Raw genomic sequence first — 20,158 nt, 5'->3', positions numbered from 1 at the left:
GAGCTAAGAAGTAATGCTACATCACAACCATGTACAATGAAGATGCTACTCCTAAAAGGAATGCTGCTGTTATTTAACCCCTTCATAGCTGAATAAATCTACAATATAAGAAATATATATATATATATATATATATATATTTATTTATTTTATTTTATTTTTTTTAAGATCACTGCATGGTTATTTAGTCCTCTCCTGCATCTCTGTTGCAGCTGCTGTTGTGCATGCTGGCCTTTGTGGTTCCTTCCCTTCAGGCTTCTCTGAACTTTCTCTTCCCCCAGCTGAGCCTGGAGATCTGTTACATCTTCTTCTTGCTGGTCTACATCATTCCTCGTTTCCTGAGCCCTGTGAGCTATGGTTTTCAGGATGCGCTGTTCAGGAAGTACTGGATCAGGTACCTGTTGTATCAGGATTATTAGGGTCAGACCAGCACCGGTTATAATAAACGTGCTGGTGAAATAAGCTCCAGTGTTTCAGTTTCATGTTCATGAAGATTGTTCAGTATAAACAATCTTCAATATGGGCCATTCCAGGTTCACCCAAGGCCTTTAGTTATTTGATGGATTTCAGTTAAATAATTAAAATAGTTAATACACAAAATCTCAAAGCCACCTTTCTGAGCTGAGTTTGAATATAAACTGAGTCTACGTAATTATTGAGTCAGTTTTCAGAATTCAGGTGGTCCATTTAGCACCTTAAACAGCTTTGCGTTGCTGTCTGCATTCATTGACATCATTTGCTAAAATTTATGTAGTTAAACATGGTTAGCTTTCGTGTAACTGGACATACTGTGAGATGTATCTATGTTCCTATGTTAGTTTTGCTTTGTATGCATGTTTTTCGCAATGTCCCGAGTCAAGGTCAGCCAGGTCAATTACAAGAAGGATGATCACCCTACATGCGATTGCATTATTATTTGCAAAAATGTCAGGGCTGTACTTATGTGGCTCACTTATGTGATATACTGTATATATATATATATATATATATATATATATATATATGTGTGTGTGTAGAATAGAATAGAAATACTTTATTAATCCCTTTGGAGAGTCCTCAGGGAAATTTGGGTAAATATACATATATATATATATATATATATATATATATATATATATATATATATATATAAACAAGGCAAAGTGTGATGCTGTAAAAGAAAAGTGGATACAGTTACCAAGCAACGTTGTCTGTAGACAACAAATACACAGCAGGATATTCCAGTGACATCACCTTTGAACTTCTGGATCAAGAGGCTTCATATAAACATGAGTGTTGTTTTAATTGTTTTCATTCTGGTCAAAGTGGAGAAGTGGTATTTCTGAGGTAGGAAAGCTGTCTATTCCTTAATATTCAGCTATCACAGGTTGAATTATTCTGTTAACCTTCTTTGATCTCTTTCATGCTCAAGTAAGTTTTTTTTTCTGTAATTATAATTACTTACACAACACGTTTAAATGTTTAGCTGTGTATTTTACAATGACAAAATGCCCGTCTTTATGTACAAGTTTTTCTTTTATTTGAATGTGAAATTGTTTATTCAGGTTTACATTTTAGAAACAGAAAATGAGATGTTTCCCTACTGTAATGTCAGTCAACTGCTATTTGTGAAGTGTTGCAAATCTAAGTTATCAATAACTGCTGTGAAAGTAAACCATTATATTTCTCATTGTTCTTGATCAAAAATAAAAAGTTGAATATTTTCCTTGCAAAACAAAAGTTAGGTTTTTCAACATAAATCAGAAAAACCTAAATGAATATTTTATACATTTTTCTTCTCTAAAGGAGGCTTGTGGGATATAGACATGACATCCATGAATTCCTCATCAAATGACTATAATGTGTCAAGCAGCCTGACTTCTCGTGATTCTCTGAGCACAGCTGTGGCCAAAAATGTGATTGTAGTGGGTCTTGGCCTCACCATCAACTGTATCAATGGTACTCTGGTTTACACCTTCAGAAAACATCAGGTCAGAATTTACAATACTTTATAATTTTGTCACTAAAATATGGTTTTAGTGAAACTATTAGCATCTTTAGATTGAAGAATTAAACTAAATGAATCAAAGCATTTTAAAGAAAGACAAGCTGTGTTTTCTCCTCTCTTTCAGATACTTCATATGAATCCTCGTTACATCCTGTTCATCCACCTCGTGTTGAACGATATGATCCAGCTGACTGTAACAATCAGCGTGTTAATATTAATTTATGTCTTCTACATGATTAATGCTTCTCTCTGTTGCTTTATTGTTACCTTAGCTGTCTTTACTACCCTTAACACTCCACTAAATTTAGCTGCAATGGCAGTGGAGTGCTACATTGCTGTTTGTTTTCCACTGCGGCACTCTCAGCTGTGTACCATTAAAAGAACATATAGTCTGATAGGTTGTATTTGGGCTTTGAGTGCAGTTTCAATTCTGCCAGACATCTTTATTATTCTGGCAACAGAGCCTGAATGGTTATTTCACTCCACTATATTTTGTGAGAGGGACAACTTGTTCCGACATCCAGTCAGTTTAAAAAAGAGAGATGTTTCTTACCTGCTTTATCTAACTGTAGTTTGGCTCGTCCTCCTCTGCACCTACTTCAGGATCTTCTTAGCTGCTAAAACTGCTAATTCAGTAGAGGGAAATTTTAAAAAGGCCAGGAATACTATCCTGCTACATGGCTTTCAGTTATTGCTGAGTATGTTAACTTATGTAGGCCCTCAATTGAAACAGGTTTTGTTTTATTGGTTCCCTAAATATTACATGCAAATACTCTTTGTTAATTACATATTTGTTCAGATTTTCCCCAGGTTTGTCAGTCCTATTGTATACGGACTACGAGACAAGACATTCAGACAGTATTTGAGAAAGTATCTGACATGTACCACGACAACAGAAAAACTGATTTAACTAAATTTAGTTCAGTTAGATTTAGTAGATTTAACTAAAGATTAGGCTGCTGTACTTGTTGCATTTCTGTATATCAGGGTAGTTGAGAAAAAGGGAGAACGAATCCCAAATGAATCAAGATCAATGAAAAGTAATAACACGGGCACAAAATTAGTTTCTCCATAAAATCTTGCAAAACGTGGCTATGTTGGACATGACTGGTACAAAGCGGCATGGGAGGATGAGCTGGGGGAAAAATTAACTGATGAGGTCTGTGGTGAGTGTTTCAGGAGTAGACAGTTAACGCAGTGGTTCCAGTTATTTTCTGCAGGGCCCACTTTTTATCGACAACATTAATGTTAAAAAAAATGTTGAAATCTCTGTTGTTGATTTATTGTTGTTTGCCTTTTGGTACTTTCACATATTTGCCCATGTTTTGCAAGAAGTGCAAAAACTATAAGTTTTATTAAACACATTTTTTTTACAGTTCAAAACATTACACAGACTCTAATACTTCAGGGAAACTCTAAATAGCTTTTTCTTTTTTACCAATGTGTCACCAGTTTGCAGTTGCTGCAGGTCTTCAATCTGCAACCTGGCGCATTCCTCCTGGTCATGCAGTAAACTGTACTATTATAAAAGAGTATTTTTCACAGTTTTTTAGTAGCTTTTGGGAAGCCCTGGGCCCCAGATCCACTCATTGCCATCATTGGAGTTTCCAGTGCTTTACCATCAGCCAAGAAGTATGAGAGAGCTTCTGTTTCATTTGTTTTGGTGGACTCAGTACCCACGTTTGATCTTTGGTTGAGGGAACTGGAAAACATGCTGAATCTGGAAAGACAAGGTTTTATAATAGTGATAGATTTAGCATGTCTGACCACATATGGGACCCTATGTTAAATTTCTTCAAATAGGTGTCTGACCATGCTGTCTCCATCAGTATGAACAATTTTGTTTGTTTGTTTATTGTGTCTTTGCTTTATTTGTTACGTAATTATCAATTTGTAGCATATTGTTTTCTTGTCTGGACTGTGTTGCTGTTGATTCATTCATTCATGTGCTGCTTTTTCTTTTGTTTTTTGTTTTTTATAAAAATGAATAAATATATATTTAAAAAAGACTGTCTCTCAGCTGGAATAATTAATGCTAATAGTATTTTATATGATTTTTCTCATGCTGTGATTACATTGTGAAGACAATTTCTCCTTACAATTTCTTCTAAGGAGAAATCTCCCAGATGATAATGTAAAACAAATATGTAGCAAATTAGTTATTCTTGGATCTTTGCAGTGTTGCCAACTTAGCAACTTGTCACCATATTTAGCAAGTTTTCAGACCCTTCTATTGACTTTCTTTCAAAAAAGGGACTAGCAACCAATCAAGTGACTTCTCATTGAGGAAGAATAATGCGCCCCCCCCCATCTAAAAGCTTTCAGAAGAGGCTTGTCATGTTGTTGCAGTGACATCTTCACATCCATACACACACACAAAAAAGTAGGTTACCTTAAAGGGGCCCTATTATGCTATTTCAACTTTTCTGAGCTTTCTTCAGTGTTATAGTGTTGAATACTATTCAGAAAAGTGAGCGGGTGAGTCTGTGGGAGGGTGTTATGTTGATCACATAAATGCACATTGTAGTTTTCAAGTGTGTCTCTACATTCAGTTTCCATGTAGTTGAAAAAATAAAATGGTTGAGAGTTTTTTTCTTTTTTGATATTTCAGTGACATCCCAGTGGGGGAATTTAGTGGTTGGTCATTTTCTCCAATTTGTGCACGTTCACGAGAAGAAAGGCACACCCACCTACACTGTTCAGTGTAATGGACTCGATACACAGGATGTGACGTTGCTCCTTCTTTATTGATTTCCTATGGAACTTGCACAAAAAGGTGAAAATCGCTGCCCTCCTCCAGCCAACCGACAGGCGACATTCGTGCATGTGAAATGACCTTTTTCATGTAGATGTGAACACGGGGGCTTGCGACGCGACACAATATAAAAAAAATGTTCCATCCGCCATCAAATGATGAAATTCACCATGCTGTTTGTAAAAGATGATGAACCCAGTGTTGTCTTCCTATCTTTTTACAGTAGTCAACAGCAGGTTTTTTGTCAGTTCAAGCAAAATCTTCTAACTCTTCATCCTTGTTGCCTTGTCCTTTACGAACTTCTTTGAAAATGTCAAAATTCCCTCCTACATTATAAACAATGAAATTTCTTGGACAAAAGTGATCGGAGAGCACAATGCGCGACGCTGTGGCCAAAATTATAGGCAATTAGCAAGACACCCCAATAAAGGAGTGGTTCTGCAGGTGGTCACCACAGACCACTTCTCAGTTGCTCTGTTTTCTGGCTGATGTTTTGGTCACTTTGAATGCTGGTGGTGCTTTCACTCTAGTGCTAGCATGAGACGGAGTCTAAAATCCAAACAAGTGGCTCAGGTAGTGCGGTTCATCCAAGATGGCACATCAATGCGAGCTGTGGCAAGAAGGTTTGCTGTGTCTGTCAGCGTAGTGTCCAGAGCATGGAGGCACTACCAGGAGGCCAGTACATCAGAAGATGTGGAGGAGGCCATAGGAGGGCAACAACCCAGAAAGGCTACCTCTGCCTTTGTGCAAGGAGGAAAAGGAGAAGCTCTGCCAGAGCCCTGCAACATGACCTCCAGCAGGCCACAAATGTGCATGTGTCTGCTCAAACGGTCAGAAACAGGCTCCATGAGGGTGGAATGAGGGCCCGACGTCCACAGGTGGGGGTTGTGCTTACAGCCCAACACCGTACAGACCGTTTGGTATTTGCCAGAGAACACCAAAATTAGCAACTTCGCCACTGGCGCCCTGTGCTCTTCACAGACGAAAGCAGGTTCACACTGAGCACATGTGACAGAAGTGACAGAGTCTGGAGATGCCGTGGAGAACGTTCTGCTGCCTGTAACATCCTCCTGTATGACCAGTTTGGCATTGGGTCAGTAATGGTGTGGGGTGGCATTTCTTTGGGGGGCTGCAAAGCCCTCCATATGCTCGTCAGAGGTAGCCTGACTGCCATTAGGTACTGAGATGAGATCCTCAGATCCCCTGTGAGACCATATGCTGGTGGCATACGAAGACATTGATGCTATGGACTGGTCCGCCTGTTCCCCAGACCTGAATCCAATTGCGCACATCTGGGATATCGCGTCTCGCTCCATCCACCAACGGCCCGTTGCACCACAGACTGTCCAGGAGTTGGCGGATGCTTTAGTCCAGGTCTGGGAGGAGATTCCTCAGGAGACCATCTGCCACCTCATCAGGAGCATGTCCAGGCATTGTAGGGAGGTCATACAGGCATGTGAAGGCCACACACACACTACTGAGCGTCATTTTGACTTGTTTAAAGGACATTACATTAAAGTTGGATTAGAGTGTAGTATGTTTTTCCACTTTAATTTTGACTGTGACACCAAATCCAGACCTTCATGTTAATAAATTTGATTTCCATTGATAATTTTTGTTATTTTGTTGTCAGCACATTCAACTATGTGAAGAACAAAGTGTTTAATAAGAATATTGCATTCATTTAGAGCTAGGATGTATTATTTTAGTGTTCCCTTTATTTTTTTTAGCAGTGTACATTCAGCTAAATAGGATGACAGTCTGCTGCCAGCATGTCAGAAAGTCATGCAGCAAAGTGGGATGCAGACTGGAGGCTGGAGGTCTAGAAGTGAGCAAGGCTAATAAGCCGGGTCGCGGGGGCAGCTGCCTAAGAACAGAAACCCAGGCTGTCCTCTCCCTACATTCGCCAGCTCATCCGGGGGGATCCCAAGGCTTTCCCAGGCCAGCCGCGAGCTGTAGTCCATCCAGCGTGTCATGGGTCTTTCCGGTGGGACGTGCCCAAACACCTCACCAGGGAGGTGTCCAAGAGGCATCCTGACCAGATGCCACCTCATCTGGCTCCTCTCGATACAGAGGAGCAGCGACTCTACTCTGAGCCCCATCCCGGGTCACAGAGCTTCTCACCCTATCTCTAAGGGAGAGCCTGGTCACCCTGCGGAGATAACTCACTTCAGCCGCTTGTATTCGCAATCTTGTTCTTTTGGTCACTACCCACAGCTCGTGACCATAGGTGAGGGTAGGAACATAGATGGACCGGTAAATCAAGAGCCTTTTGGCTCAGCTCCCTCTTCACCATGACAGACACCTGTCGATCTCCCGCTCTATCCTTCCTTCACTCGTGAACAAGACCCCAAGATCCGTGAACTCCTCCACTTGGGCAGGACCTCAATGCCGACCCAGAAAAAGCACTCCACCCTTTTCCAGCTGAGGACCATGGTCACGGATTTGGAAGTGCTGATTCTCATCCCAGCCGCTTTACCCTCGGCTGCGAATATGCTCCATTGAGAGCTGAAGATCACGGCCCGATGAAGCCAACAGAACCACATCATCCGCAAAGAGCAGAGACCCAATCCTGAGGCCACCAAACTGGATCCCCTCAGCACCTCGGCTGCGCATAGAAATTCTGTCCAGAAAAGGTATGAACAGAATCTGTGACAAAGAGCAGCTGGAAACGATTCTGATTTACTGCCGGCAATGTGGACCAAGCTCTGACACTGGTCATACAGGGACCGGACAGCTTGTACAAGCGAGTCTGGCACTCCATTCTCCCGGAGTACCCCCCACAGAAGTCCCCGGGGGACACAGTCGAACGCCTTCTCCACGTCCACAAAGCACATTGACTGGTTCAGTGAACTCCAATGGTTTTTCACTTGGTTTATCTGTTGTGCAGTTATGTTTACCAGTCCTGTGATCTTAACATATGGTTAAAGGCTCTCTAAAGGCAGCGCTGCTGTGAGCGATCAAAAACAAACAAAAAAGAAATAATACCAAATAAAAGAATAATAAAGTGGCAACCTTTACTTGTGCTTCATCTTGAAAGTAAAAGGTGAGTAGGTACAGAGGAATATTAACAATACCCCCTCACCCTTCGTTTCTTACTAGCTACGTTCATGTGGAGCACTTTTAATTCAATTGTACAGCTGATCAGAATAAAAATTTGTCATGCAAACATGTCAGCTGATTTAATCGGCCTTGATCAGAAAGAATTTTTAACCCGGTCTAGAGGTGTGGTTTAAACCTTTTCACAATCGGATCAGCAGGAAAAAAATAACCGTTAATACACTCATTCTGACCGTTTTGTGGTGCATATTTTTTATACACGTGCTTGAACCACTTGTGAGTTACATGACATAATGAGTTTCTGCGAAGACAAAAGCAATTGCAAAACAAAATGGGATTGTGGAGGACAGAACGTTTTTGTTAGAAATTGAACGATTTAAGGATTATTGTGCATTTTGGCATACAAAAGGTTAAAAAACAAAGAAACAAAAATAAAAAAAAGTATCATGTTGTGATCATATTAAATCTATCCATCATGTAAATACAACTTATACATATAACTGAAAATACAACTCAGACAGGTGAAATATTTGTCCATAGCCACTGTTTAATTGGCCTGGCTGGAACCTGTCCTGCTCTGGGCACTACAAGAGAGGAGGGGGGGGTCGGGTTATGGTGGGGCGCATCTAAGGTAGAGGTTAATAGGTGTGTCCAAATTCAAGGTCTGTACGCTTCGAAGTGCAGATTCGTCTGCCACATACATCGTTGTGGTGCACAAAGTACTGTCCCAATTCACAGAATTTGAAGGACCCTCCGAATTTACCCTTCAAATCCGCACTTCGTTTGGCCCCAAACGAAGGCTGCTGGTGATGCATCATTCCTTTTCTCCCAGAATTAATTGAATTCAATCCAAGGAAACGTGTTTTTCTTTTCTTTTTTTTTTTTATTTGCTACTTCTGATAAACGGTTGTCAATATTTCTTCTTTAGAGGAAGAATCAGAATCACATTCGATGTTTCCATTTGGAAGGACTGTAGTATTCCAGTCTGTCTTCCAGAACTGTACTTGAATTATGTTGCTGACTTGTGGGTATTGAGTTTTCATATATAATTTTTTTTTAATAAACCATTAAACATGTTTGGTGAGCTTTCTAGAAAAAAAAATATGGTTAAAATATGAGAAGTCTTAATGATTTGCTAATGTTTACTTCTCGTATCCCATTTACAAGGGAAATTCCTCAGCTTGCATGATGTTAGATGTTATTCTAGGCTTATATTTTGAAAGAATTCTAATTTCCGGGCCGCCTGCTAACATTTCTTCATCTGTAAATTCTGAAGGAAACATATAAAAAAAGAATTGCCAAAATCCAAAAACAGGCCGGTTTTTAATTATGTCTTTTATCTTTGAATTCTGGGAGTAGGGAAAGGAAAATTGGCTATTTTTTTCTGATTTTGATTGTAAATTAAAAAACTGAAAAAGAATGTACACGGACCGAATTCCCACCTGTGTAAAGTAAAATGAAAACATTCCTAAGATTCAAAGATTCAGTGTGACATCTATACAAAAAGTTGGTTGCATGTCTGAATGGTCACGCTCCTGACTTTTACATGAAAGGTTAGACCATGTTAACTCTTTTTCTCTGTAGCACTCTTCCACTAATATAACGTTGTTTTTAATGTTCTTTGATGTGTCAGTTGTTCTTACTAATCTAGTTTTGTCATTAAACTAAGATTATTTTCATCCAACACAAGTGACATATAAACTATCATCCAACCCGCATCGACTGTACACTTAGAACAGCCTCACATGCAATTGCTCACAGATCCACACACACACACACACCAAACCCTTGATTATTTCTGTCATGCAACAGCTATATATTGAGATGCATCAGTGATACTTGACACTTCACTTTCTGTTCATGACGTAGGTGGATGTGACCTCTACCAGGTGAGACCCTCTTTTATCTGTGCATAGAGCAAGGCTCTATTATGTTGTAGTCAACTTATACTGCTTTCCTATTTTATGTAAATTTATAATTTTGATGAAATAGAAATGTTATTTTTGCAACCCAATGTTTCTGATTGAATCAAGGAGGAATAAGTGTGTTTTAGCTCTAAATGTCTCAGACTTGAAAGTGTTTAGTTTCTATTTTCTAGAACCATCAGTGGCAGAAAATGAGAAAACAATTTTTCGTACATGTGTGCTTCAGTTCCGTGTGAAATGAAAATATATTTTCATTGGGTATTGTGTGATGACTTAAGAGTTTTTTGCATCTCAATAATTTAAAAATTCCCAGTCATTTTGGCAGTAAGTAGCATGTAAAAATATTGTATTTTATTTATTTATTTTTTAAACATTTATAACACTGATAACCTCATTAATTCAAAGCAGGCACCTCAAAGCAAAATTAAATGCTTGAAAGACAAGCAGTGTATTTTATTTGGTTCTGACCTGCAGACTGATGGCACTCTTCTTTTCTTTTCCAAATGGCCTGATCTCTTTTTCCTTCCAGTTCGGTGGACCATGTCAGATGTCTCGTGAAGCCTACAAACACTGGCATGAATGTCACAGCAGCCAATAGGGACCCCTTAGATGTCGCAATAACCAAGAATGTGATTACAGTCATCCTCTCACTCACCGTCATCTATATCAATGGTATTCTGGTGCACACATTTAGAAAACATCAGGTTTGTATACATTGATTTATTTTTTTTTATTGAAGCATCCAGAAGTGTGATTTAGTGAGGTAAGACTGAGGAAAGGAAAGAATATATGGCCTGACCTGACTTTCAAAAGCCACAAAACTGAATAATATTTACCATGACTCTTATTTTTTATATGAGGCATTAAGAGTTATATAAACAAAATGGAAACGTTTGGGTACCCCGCCTCCTCAGTTCTTCTAAATCTGTATTTCATGGATTTCCAAACCATTTTTTCACTTAGACTTGCTATGCTTATTGCTGCTGCTAAAAAAAAGTTGTATTTTAACTTCATTAAGTTCATGATGTTTTAATTTTCAAGACTCTGAATTTCTGAAGGGTTTTATTCTGAAAAAAGTTTCCATGATGGAAATTGAAACAGAGGGCCCCTGTAGAAAATCCCTACTTTATTCGCCAGTTTTGGCGAATAAAGTTTGTCTTCCAGCAAGGTATCTTTTTTTTTTTTTTCATAACTTTGCCTTTCTAAAAGCTGACTAAAATCTTAGTCAAAGTTCTCTAAGAGATAAAAGCTCAAAGCATAATAATAAAAATAATAATAATAATAATAATGATAATAATAATAATAAAAATAATAATAATAATCGTAAAGAATGGCTAAAGGAAACACTCATCATACTTACTGTATTAAAGGGAGAATACTTTAACTTTCTTAATTTTAACAAGGGGTGTCCAAACCTTAGCTTGCTACTGTCAGAGTAAGAAGTGTTAGCTGAATGTATTTTAGAATAATCAACATGTACACATGTTGCGATATCTGCTCATATTATCAGTTACTTACATTCTTGCTTTCTGTGTAATCTCCTCCCTTCAGGTTTTCACCATGAACCCTCGTTACATCCTCTACATCCATCTGGTGATCAATGACATCATTATGTTGGCATTGTTTGTCATCCTTCAAGTCCTGAGTTACATCTTGTTCACCCTCAATGTTTCCTTATGCATTGTTTTGCTAATGATTGCTATTGCTTCAAATCTAAACAATCCCTTAACACTCGCTGCTATGGCAGTAGAGTGTTATCTGGCCATATGCTTTCCTCTTCACCACCCACGAATTTGTACAGTCAAGAAAACTTATATTGTGATTGCTTTGATATGGATGCTCAGTTCACTTACTATCGTACCAGATCTGTTTGTTGTCTTGGCCATAAAACCTACAGAGTTTTTTAATTCCAGGATGTTCTGCATGTGGGCAAGTATTTTTGCAAACCCACATCTTGACAAGAAAAGAGACGTATCTAACATTTTGTTTTTGGTCAGTGTTTGGGTCGTTCTTTTCTATACGTACTTCAGGATCCTTTTCACTGCACAAGCAGCTTCTGCAAATGCCAAGAAAGCGAGGAACACTGTCCTGCTGCATGGCTTCCAGCTGATGCTGTGTATGCTGAGTTATGTCAGTAATTTAATGATTCAAGGTCTGATAACTCTGTTTCCTAAAGATGCTCTGAATATTCGCTACGTTGCTTCTGTGCTGATTCAGGTTCTGCCAAGACTCATCAGTCCAACTGTCTATGGTTTAAGAGACAAGCTGTTCAGAGAGTACTTGAAACGGTCCCTGTTCCACGCATCAAGCATTCATCCTGAGAAAAGAGGCAACAGGCAATTATAGCGATCGTGTCTGATCAAATAGTTCAAAACTCAAGGATAGGATAGGGTATTACAAAGAAAAAGTAACCCTCACAGTTATAGAAGGGAAATATAATTATTAAAATTGCTTTCATTCTTTCAAATATGATCAAAAACGACAAAACAATACAGTTTGTACATGTTGAACTAGCGTATTTGGATATTTGGGCAATATTCTCCAATAAAACCTTTTCTCCTATTTGTTTACCCACATATACCTGACTACTAAATACACACTTTTTAACACTTTTTTAATTTTATTCTGTAGTATTTTCAAAGCTTTGTTTTGTATTTTACTGAATATTTTGTAATCGAACTAGAAACTCTCATAGCGATATGTGCCTTTACACACCTTTTCCCCCAAGACAGCTTAAGAGGTTCTTCTGTATCCAGTATAGAAATGTTTATAACTGGCAACTAAATGGACTAAATTTGTCTCTTGTGTCTTTTATATGCCAGTTTTTCATATTTTGGTTCGACTGCTTACTTTCTGAAAATATTCTTTTGTCATGTCTACAGAATAAATAAAAAAATCTCTAATATACATATCAATTAAAGTCTTTTTTTTCCCTCAGTGTTATCCTTTCACTTTTATAAATGTTTTATTGTATGCATCACACTATTTAAAACTTAATGGCATCATAATGCTGTATAAAACTAAATTAGAAACATTTGATACTCTCTTAAAATATTGAAATATTGAAGTAAAGTACAACCTTACAAGATAATTTAAAACCAGCACTGTTGGAGGTACTGAAATCTGCCATTCAGGTTTACTCATGCACAGATAATCACATCTTTGTCCCCAGCAATTATGTTTGCACAGACCTCTCATGCTTTTTCTATGTAGAAAATAGAAGATCCAGAACAAGATATCAGCAACATGCTCAAAACAGTCAGGAGTCCTGCAGAAATCTCAGTGTGTAAAAGCCATGACTGGAAGCCATTATTAGTGAACTTGAAGCCCTCAGCAAGGACTATACCTTTAAAAAAATAAAATAAAAACTTACCAGTTCTGTTGAAAATAATGATAACTTATTATAACCAAATTAGAGTTTTATATTTTTATGTGGATAGTTAATGAAATCAGTTTCTGTCAGAAGAATCAAAGCTCAACAGCAACAATAAAAATGATTGAAGAACTTAAAAATTAACTAGAATTTGTTCAGCCTGGTACACACATAACAATGTTTTTAATCTTATGAGACTTTTTATCAGTTCAAGACCTCCCACGTGAAGAAAACATGAAAAAAACAGGCATTAAACAGTTTTTAGCACAATGTGTGTGGTGTGCACCAGTAATATAATCACAGAACAACACACACATAATGACACTGTCCTGCAACTCATCTACAATCTAGTCCTCCGAGCCAGACAACATCGAGGCGTAGAAGAAGAACCATAGCAACAACCGCCAAAAAATGAAGAAGAAGAAACCTAGTAACAATCGGAAAACACAACACAGCATTGAAGAAGATATATAGGACATAGGAATGATAATGGTCTCGGGACTATTGTTAACAGAAAAAGCCAGAAATGAAAAAAATAACAGACTGGAGACGGCGTGAACACGGACTTTATTTACTTCCTTGTTTCCCACCCAGCTCGCTCTCTGATTGGCTACATTCTGTGCCATCCACGCAGTTACAATTCACTAGTCATCAATGTTCTTCAGAAACCCGCTCTGAAATACTGAACATGTTCAATATTTCCAAATGTCGGCTACGACCCGTTTTAGAGCAGATTATCGGGACAAATCGGGTCATAATACACCTCAGACCAAATAATGATTGGACAGGGAAATCTCACAATGACCGGCATTTGCCGTCCGAGGTCGGGAGGAGGCAAAATTGGGACAACAGCCCAAATATCGTTATGTGTGTACCAGGCCTTCACAATGAAATCAATGACATATAATAAGCAGAGACATCATAGAAAAAAGAAATACCTTAAACAACAAAAAGACATTGCTGCTCTAAATGAAAGACTAGCTGAAGCTGAACGCAATAAAAGGTGATGGTGTCTTCACACAATCAAACCAAGAGCTTTTGACAGTGGGAAGAAAATTTGCCATGAACACTCAACCTGAGCTGGTTGATCTACAACCAGCATCACTTTTTCCACTGATCTCATCTACTTAACTCTGATTATTCCATTTATGAAGGCCACAAACCACAAAGATAACCTGCAGCCCACTTATACCATGTGGTATGACACCGCTCCTCATCCACTCAACTCTACCGACTCCATGTATAGGTCAAAAACAACAAACTAAGGATGACCAGCATCTCTAGCACCACTGACTACACAGTGTGGAAAAGAAAGAAATATTGGTTGTGTCAAAAGCTTGCTGGTTTCAGTGGCTTTAAATTAATTTTCTCTTGAATATGTCATTATTTTTTCTCTTTTTTTATTTGAAACACATATATTTTTATAAGCCGTCTTATTTAGCTTTTTTTTTTTTTTTTTGTAGAGAAATCAAAGCAGATCTCATCTTTTTACAGGAGGCCCATTCTTGTGCCGATAACACAAAAAGTTATAGAAAAATTAATGGGGCAGTGACATCTGGTGGTCACATGGAACAAACCACTCAGCTGGGGCAAGTATCCTAAGAGACAACTTTACTGGCAAAATATTAGAATCAAAATGCGACGCGAAAATTTATTGGCTGTTTTATTGAAATAGCTGATCATCAGTTTGTGTTGGTAATGTCAACGGTTATAATTCTTCCACATCTATCTCATTAATCCTTGAAGAATTAGAAGAAACAACCTCAGCACAAATTCTGAATATAAACTTGTTCACTTCATAACAAAACAAATATACAGACAAAACCTTTACATCACAGACATAGACTGATTTTCGGCTGATCATAACTGAACTCAACCCACATATTTGTGAAGTTGAAATGTTCGCTGTCATCATGACTGATCACAAAACAATAAAACTAAAACTTAATATGCATGAAAATGGAAGGAATAGAAGGAGCGTGGGCTGCTGGAAGTTGAAAAGCTTGCTTTTTAATGATGAACAGATTACCTCAAATATCAACAGTCTTATTAAAGAATTATAGCAGATGGCTTTAGTAAGCAAAGAATATGTAAAACACTGGGAACTTCTAAAATTTTAAATTGAATGAAAATTCAGAATAAATCACTTAATGTAACAACAAAAAGTCTCTGAGCTTACCTCAGTTCAGAACGTAAACTATGATGTTTACATTCTCACTCAGGAAAAATGATCAGAGGAATTAGATGGGGTTTTGTTGTTTGTTTGTTTTTGTCATTATTTACAATTTATTATGTAATTATTTGTTATTTATTTATTTATTTATTATGCAGAGAGAGCTAAGGGAGCCTTCTTGTTCATTCTCAAAAAAAAAAAAATGGTTGGAGGAAAGTGAAAGAAGGAGTATTTTACTTTTTAGTTTAGAAATAATAGTATTACAGGAATTCAGAATAAATGGAACAATCTGCAAAGACAACCATCCTTTAACAAGATGCATAAGAGACTTTTATGAAAAACTTTATCAGCCTTATAAAACTCACCAAACTTTTTAGAAACAATTGAAGAACCAAAACAGCAAATGAATAATTATTAGAAAAGTTCAGAAATATTAACTATGGAGGAGAATTTGAGAGCGTCAAAGAGCTACAAAAAACAATAAATCATGCTGATTACGACGGCTTAACCTCTGAGTTTAAAAAAAAATCTTTGACAATGAAACTGCAGTATTTCTCTTTTCTGTCTATAATGAAGCTTTTGATAAACAAAAATTGATATCATCATTACATCTGGGACAGCCCTCTCTCATCCCAACACCAAATAAAGACTCTTTACTCCTTCATAACTTTGGGCCAGTAACACTCTTAAACAACAATAATAAAATGGTTGGCTCTGTCTTAGCAAAATATTTAAAATCTGGCCTAAATGAAAATATTCACTAATCACAAAGCAGGTTCATAAGTGGTTGGCATATTTATTTAAATTGGCTTAATAAACTATAAAGATCAGCTTCATGCTTCCCTTTTAATTCTGCACTTAGACTTCCAAAAAAAACTTTAATACAGTATCCCATAATTTCATCTTTGACACCCTTAGATTCTTTAAATTCAATAATTTCAAACAATAAAACCCCATTTCCAGTAAAAACACTTGCTCTATCAAACCTCTTCAGGGTACATCGGGTTGGAGGTAAGACAAGGTTTTTGTCAGGGATACCCAATCTCTCCTTATCTTTTTCTAGTTGTGGGTGAAATTCTTAATTTGCTAATCACTCAGCATTCCTTTAAAGGCATCACATTTAAAAACAAATTAAAATATCGTAACTGGCTGATTACACCACCCTTCTTTTTCTCAAGTTTTCTGAAGCCTCCGGTCTGAATATAAATTTGAACAAGTGTGACTCACTGCCTTTTACAAATGTTTTATTCCTGTATTCCAGTTAAACACACTAAAAAAAGATATTTAAACTTCTATTTTCTAAATGTTAAAAAGAAAGTTGAAAGAGTTGAAAGAAAGAAACAATACGTTGGGATAAATGTGTGTTGTGTGGACCATAAACTGCTAGTTTCTTCAACAGCTGAACGATATACAAACACAACAAGAGAGACGGTACTAGCAACCACAAAGCCAATCAGCCAGTCACTGACAGCTGCAAGAGGGGGAGGCTGCACAGACACACAGGAGACCAGAGAAGACCAGACCAGAGAGGACCAGGGAGCGACTAGAGCAGCGATATTTCAGCAAAACACAGAAAAAGTTATAAAAAAAATAAAAAATAAAAAAAAACACGATGAGTGTGGGTGTTGAACAGTCTCACCAAGAAACTTGTGGGTGTTGAAACACCCTCATCCCTCATGGATGTGACGCCCATGACTCAACTTCAGACCAAATATTCAACTCACTAATGAATATCGTCGTCTTTATTAAGGCTCTTCAGCTCACTTTCTGTCTGTCTCTCAGCTGTTTGGTAAGTAGATTGGAGAGGCAGGATAATATGGGTTTCCTTTCATTTCAGTTATATTCTGGTCAGATATTAATAGTTTTGGATTTAGTATCTTCATTTAAATTTGAACCATTTTAATATTTCAAAATGTTATGCTGTTATATTTTAAGCAGCATGTATTGTAACACTGCTTTAAAATCATTTGTACAAAAACTAAGGGAAAGTCAAGGCAAACTGGATTAGCTGCATTAATGTGATGTTACGTTTAAGATTCAGCCCTTTTTTTTTTTTTTTTTTTATTTCTTTTTTTTTTTAGGAGTAGTTTTAAAACAGTTAAATTTTAATGTTTGGAGATAGACGTATTAAACTAATTTTATTCAAGAATCTTGTATATTTAGTAAATATTTTCATGTTAATATAGAGAAATATAAATGAATATATTGTCTAGCATTCTCTCTTAGGTCTTGGTGAAGTATGAGTTCATCAGCTGGTGTCAGGGGCAACGTGACTCTCCCTAATCAGGTTTGGTGAAACAATCAGATGTTGTGAGACGTGTCTTTACATCACTGAAAACTAACACTCATTCTTTTTTCATTGAATTGTTCTGTTGTCCAAATGTAAAAAACACGTGTATGTAATAATGCCTTTAAATGTCATTGGTGTGGCATCCGTGACTCTGCAGTTAGAGAAGAAAAAAGTGCAGAATACTGTATAAAGAGTGTACATAATTTTTACACATGCATGACTGAATTAATCTAAATGTGGTTAAAAATGTGCTCTAAGTATTTACTACTTACGACTCTGTTTATGTGCTACAGCAAAGGAACATGAGTCCTTCAAAACTGATCAAAGCTCAATTCTGAAGTTAAATGTGTGCACATCTCAAATGAAAACCTTGCATACACGCTCCAAGCAAACAGTCCTCTTCTTCCTCTCTTCACTTTCAGTCCTTTCAGTAAAATCGTAATACCCCCCACCCCCCCAATAACCCAGTTATTTCACCTTAGCCCAGCAAAGCTGAAAGGAGAAAGGAGAAAAAAGGATGAGGGCCTAGGGTGAGGTTGGGAGGCATTTCAAGAGTCAGTGGTTTGCATAAGAAGTATTTATTTTGCTAATTCAGCTGATGAAACACTGTTGTGATTCTGTAATAAATAATAGTGTCCTAACTTATTTTCTTTTTATCTTATTCTACTCCCTTTCTCAAGGTCATCATCAGAGATACTTTCACCACGGCAGTTGTCAAAAACCTGATAGTAGTTCTTGTCTGGCTCATTCTCACTTACATCAACAGCTCCTTGGTTGCCACATTTTTTAGACACCAGGTACACACACTCAAACATCCACACTTGTTCCTGCTTTACATATATATATATATATATATATATGAAAATGCATTATATAAAGTATGTTAAAGACCACTCTACACAGCCCATCTGTGGTCACCTTATAAAAAATCTTCTATGCAGAAGTTACAAGCTGCATACAATGATGCTATGTGAATAATACTTAAGGTTCCCAGAGGAGGGAGTGTCAATCAGATGTTCATCACTGCGAGAGTGAGCACCCTCGAAGCACTGTTAAGAAACTTGATGTTTAAGTTTATGCAACATCTGGATGGTTCCACAAATAATATCATTGTAGCATCTCAAATCCTTCTGAGAGTTGCTCCAGTTACTGCAGGACTGCATGGTGGTGTGGTGGTTAGCACCGCAGCCTCACAGCAAGAAGGTTGGTGGTTTAAGCCCCGGCTAATGGAAGGTTCAAACTGGCCTTTCTGTATGGAGTTTGCATCTTATATGCATGGCTTCCCTCACTGTCCAAAGACATGCTCTAAACTTTCCCTGGGAGTGAGTGTATATGGCTGTTTGTCTCCCTGTGTTGGCCCTGTGATGGACTGTTGACCTGGGGTGTACCCTGACTCTCACCTGCTAAATGCTGAGTTAAGCTCCAGTTTCCCCACGACCCTTAATGGACAATGCAGTACAGATAATGAATGAATTTTGTAACTGATCTGGAAACACCCAAGCGGTTGGCAAGAATTATATCTCGATGAACAGTGTTTCTTTTTTCTTTAAATCCCTCCCTACTGTTCACTTTTTACATGGCATAGAATTTTAATCCTTTGTGTTTTCTTTGTTCTCTTTTAGATTTTCTATGAAGACCCTCGCTACATCCTCTTCATCCACATGGTGATAAATGATGGCGTCCAGCTGACAGTCACCATCACACTTTTCATCCTCAGCTACATCTTCTATAAGATTAATGTCTCTTTCTGTTGTTTCTTTATCCTGTTGGCCGTCTTCACCACCAGAACCACTACGTTCTACTTAGCTGGCATGGCTATTGAGCGCTACATTGCCATTTGCAAACCTTTACACTATGCTCAAATCTGCACAGTGAGAAGGACTCATATGGTCATCGGGTTGATTTGGTTTATTTGTGTGGCTCCAGATATTACAGATCTATTTGTGACACTGGCTACTGAGCCTCCAAGCTTTTTTTATGAGTCAGTGTTCTGCTTGCGCCCAAATGTGTTCAAAGACCCAGTCCTGGCATTCAAAAAGCAGGTTTTTGATATCATCTATTTCTCCTGTGTGTTTCTGATTCTGGTCTTCACCTATTTAAAGATCCTATTTGCAGCCAGGGCCCTGTCAACAGAAAAGACATCTTCCCAGAAGGCCAGGAACACCATCCTCCTCCACGGGGCTCAGCTAGCCATGTGCATGCTCTCCTACATCTCCCCAAGTGTGGAAATTGTTCTGCAAATAATCTTTCCAGGCAGAATCCTGGAAATAAGATATGCAAATTACTTGATTGTTTACATTCTGCCTCGGTTCCTGAGTCCAATCATCTATGGTTTCAGAGACAAGAAGTTCAGGAAATACCTCAGGATGTACCTTCTGAGCTGCAGGTACAGGGACACGGTGAAGAAAGTCACTCCCGTGCACAAAGACAGTTTGTAAGGATCCAAGACTGTTCAGATCCTTTACTCCAGAATAGATTTAATCAATGGCAAATGCAAAGAAAGTCAAGAACTAACTAACTACTAAAGTGAAACTAATAAAAATTGTAGAAATGTCAGGCTGTAAAGGAGCTAAAAGATAATATTAATCAGTTATT

At 37.8% G+C, this 20,158-nt stretch overlaps 3 protein-coding genes and 1 long non-coding RNA gene across 4 annotated transcripts; 3 read left to right on the top strand and 1 right to left on the bottom strand.

Moving 5' to 3' along the window:
- The first annotated feature begins 1,734 nt into the window (after nt 1-1,734).
- Nucleotides 1,735-2,897, top strand: LOC121636947 (odorant receptor 131-2-like). The gene is made up of 2 exons (XM_041980815.1): nt 1,735-1,970; nt 2,112-2,897. Exons 1-2 carry the CDS (start codon nt 1,806-1,808, stop codon nt 2,895-2,897), a joined length of 951 nt encoding a protein of 316 aa, XP_041836749.1. The 5' UTR covers nt 1,735-1,805.
- A 1,482-nt stretch (nt 2,898-4,379) lies between these two features.
- On the bottom strand, nt 4,380-8,103 carry LOC121637432. Its single transcript, XR_006009843.1, has 3 exons — nt 8,093-8,103; nt 6,792-6,800; nt 4,380-4,422 (listed from the first exon to the last, which is right to left on the bottom strand). It is a non-coding gene; the product is annotated as an uncharacterized LOC121637432 (long non-coding RNA).
- A 2,199-nt stretch (nt 8,104-10,302) lies between these two features.
- LOC121636946 (odorant receptor 131-2-like) lies at nt 10,303-12,073 on the top strand. The gene is made up of 2 exons (XM_041980814.1): nt 10,303-10,431; nt 11,279-12,073. Exons 1-2 carry the CDS (start codon nt 10,303-10,305, stop codon nt 12,071-12,073), a joined length of 924 nt encoding a protein of 307 aa, XP_041836748.1.
- Nucleotides 12,074-18,235: 6,162 nt separating this feature from the next.
- LOC121637050 (odorant receptor 131-2-like) lies at nt 18,236-20,158 on the top strand. The gene is made up of 2 exons (XM_041980946.1): nt 18,236-18,360; nt 19,186-20,158. Exon 2 carries the CDS (start codon nt 19,225-19,227, stop codon nt 19,999-20,001), a length of 777 nt encoding a protein of 258 aa, XP_041836880.1. The 5' UTR covers nt 18,236-18,360; nt 19,186-19,224; the 3' UTR covers nt 20,002-20,158.

Source organism: Melanotaenia boesemani, chromosome 3 (assembly GCF_017639745.1).
Source record: "Melanotaenia boesemani isolate fMelBoe1 chromosome 3, fMelBoe1.pri, whole genome shotgun sequence".
In the NCBI taxonomy this organism is placed as follows: domain Eukaryota; kingdom Metazoa; phylum Chordata; class Actinopteri; order Atheriniformes; family Melanotaeniidae; genus Melanotaenia; species Melanotaenia boesemani.
Note: the sequence above shows the minus strand (reverse complement) of the source record. Positions and strands in the feature narration are given on the sequence as shown.

Bases quoted from the DNA above. Each gene is read 5' to 3' on its own strand.
- LOC121636947 (XM_041980815.1), top strand. From the start codon at position 1,806: ATGACATCCATGAATTCCTCATCAAATGACTATAATGTGTCAAGCAGC. The intron at 1,971-2,111 runs GTCAGAATTTAC...CCTCTCTTTCAG, and splicing joins ACACCTTCAGAAAACATCAG to ATACTTCATATGAATCCTCG.
- LOC121636946 (XM_041980814.1), top strand. From the start codon at position 10,303: ATGAATGTCACAGCAGCCAATAGGGACCCCTTAGATGTCGCAATAACC. The intron at 10,432-11,278 runs GTTTGTATACAT...TCCTCCCTTCAG, and splicing joins ACACATTTAGAAAACATCAG to GTTTTCACCATGAACCCTCG.
- LOC121637050 (XM_041980946.1), top strand. From the start codon at position 19,225: ATGGTGATAAATGATGGCGTCCAGCTGACAGTCACCATCACACTTTTC.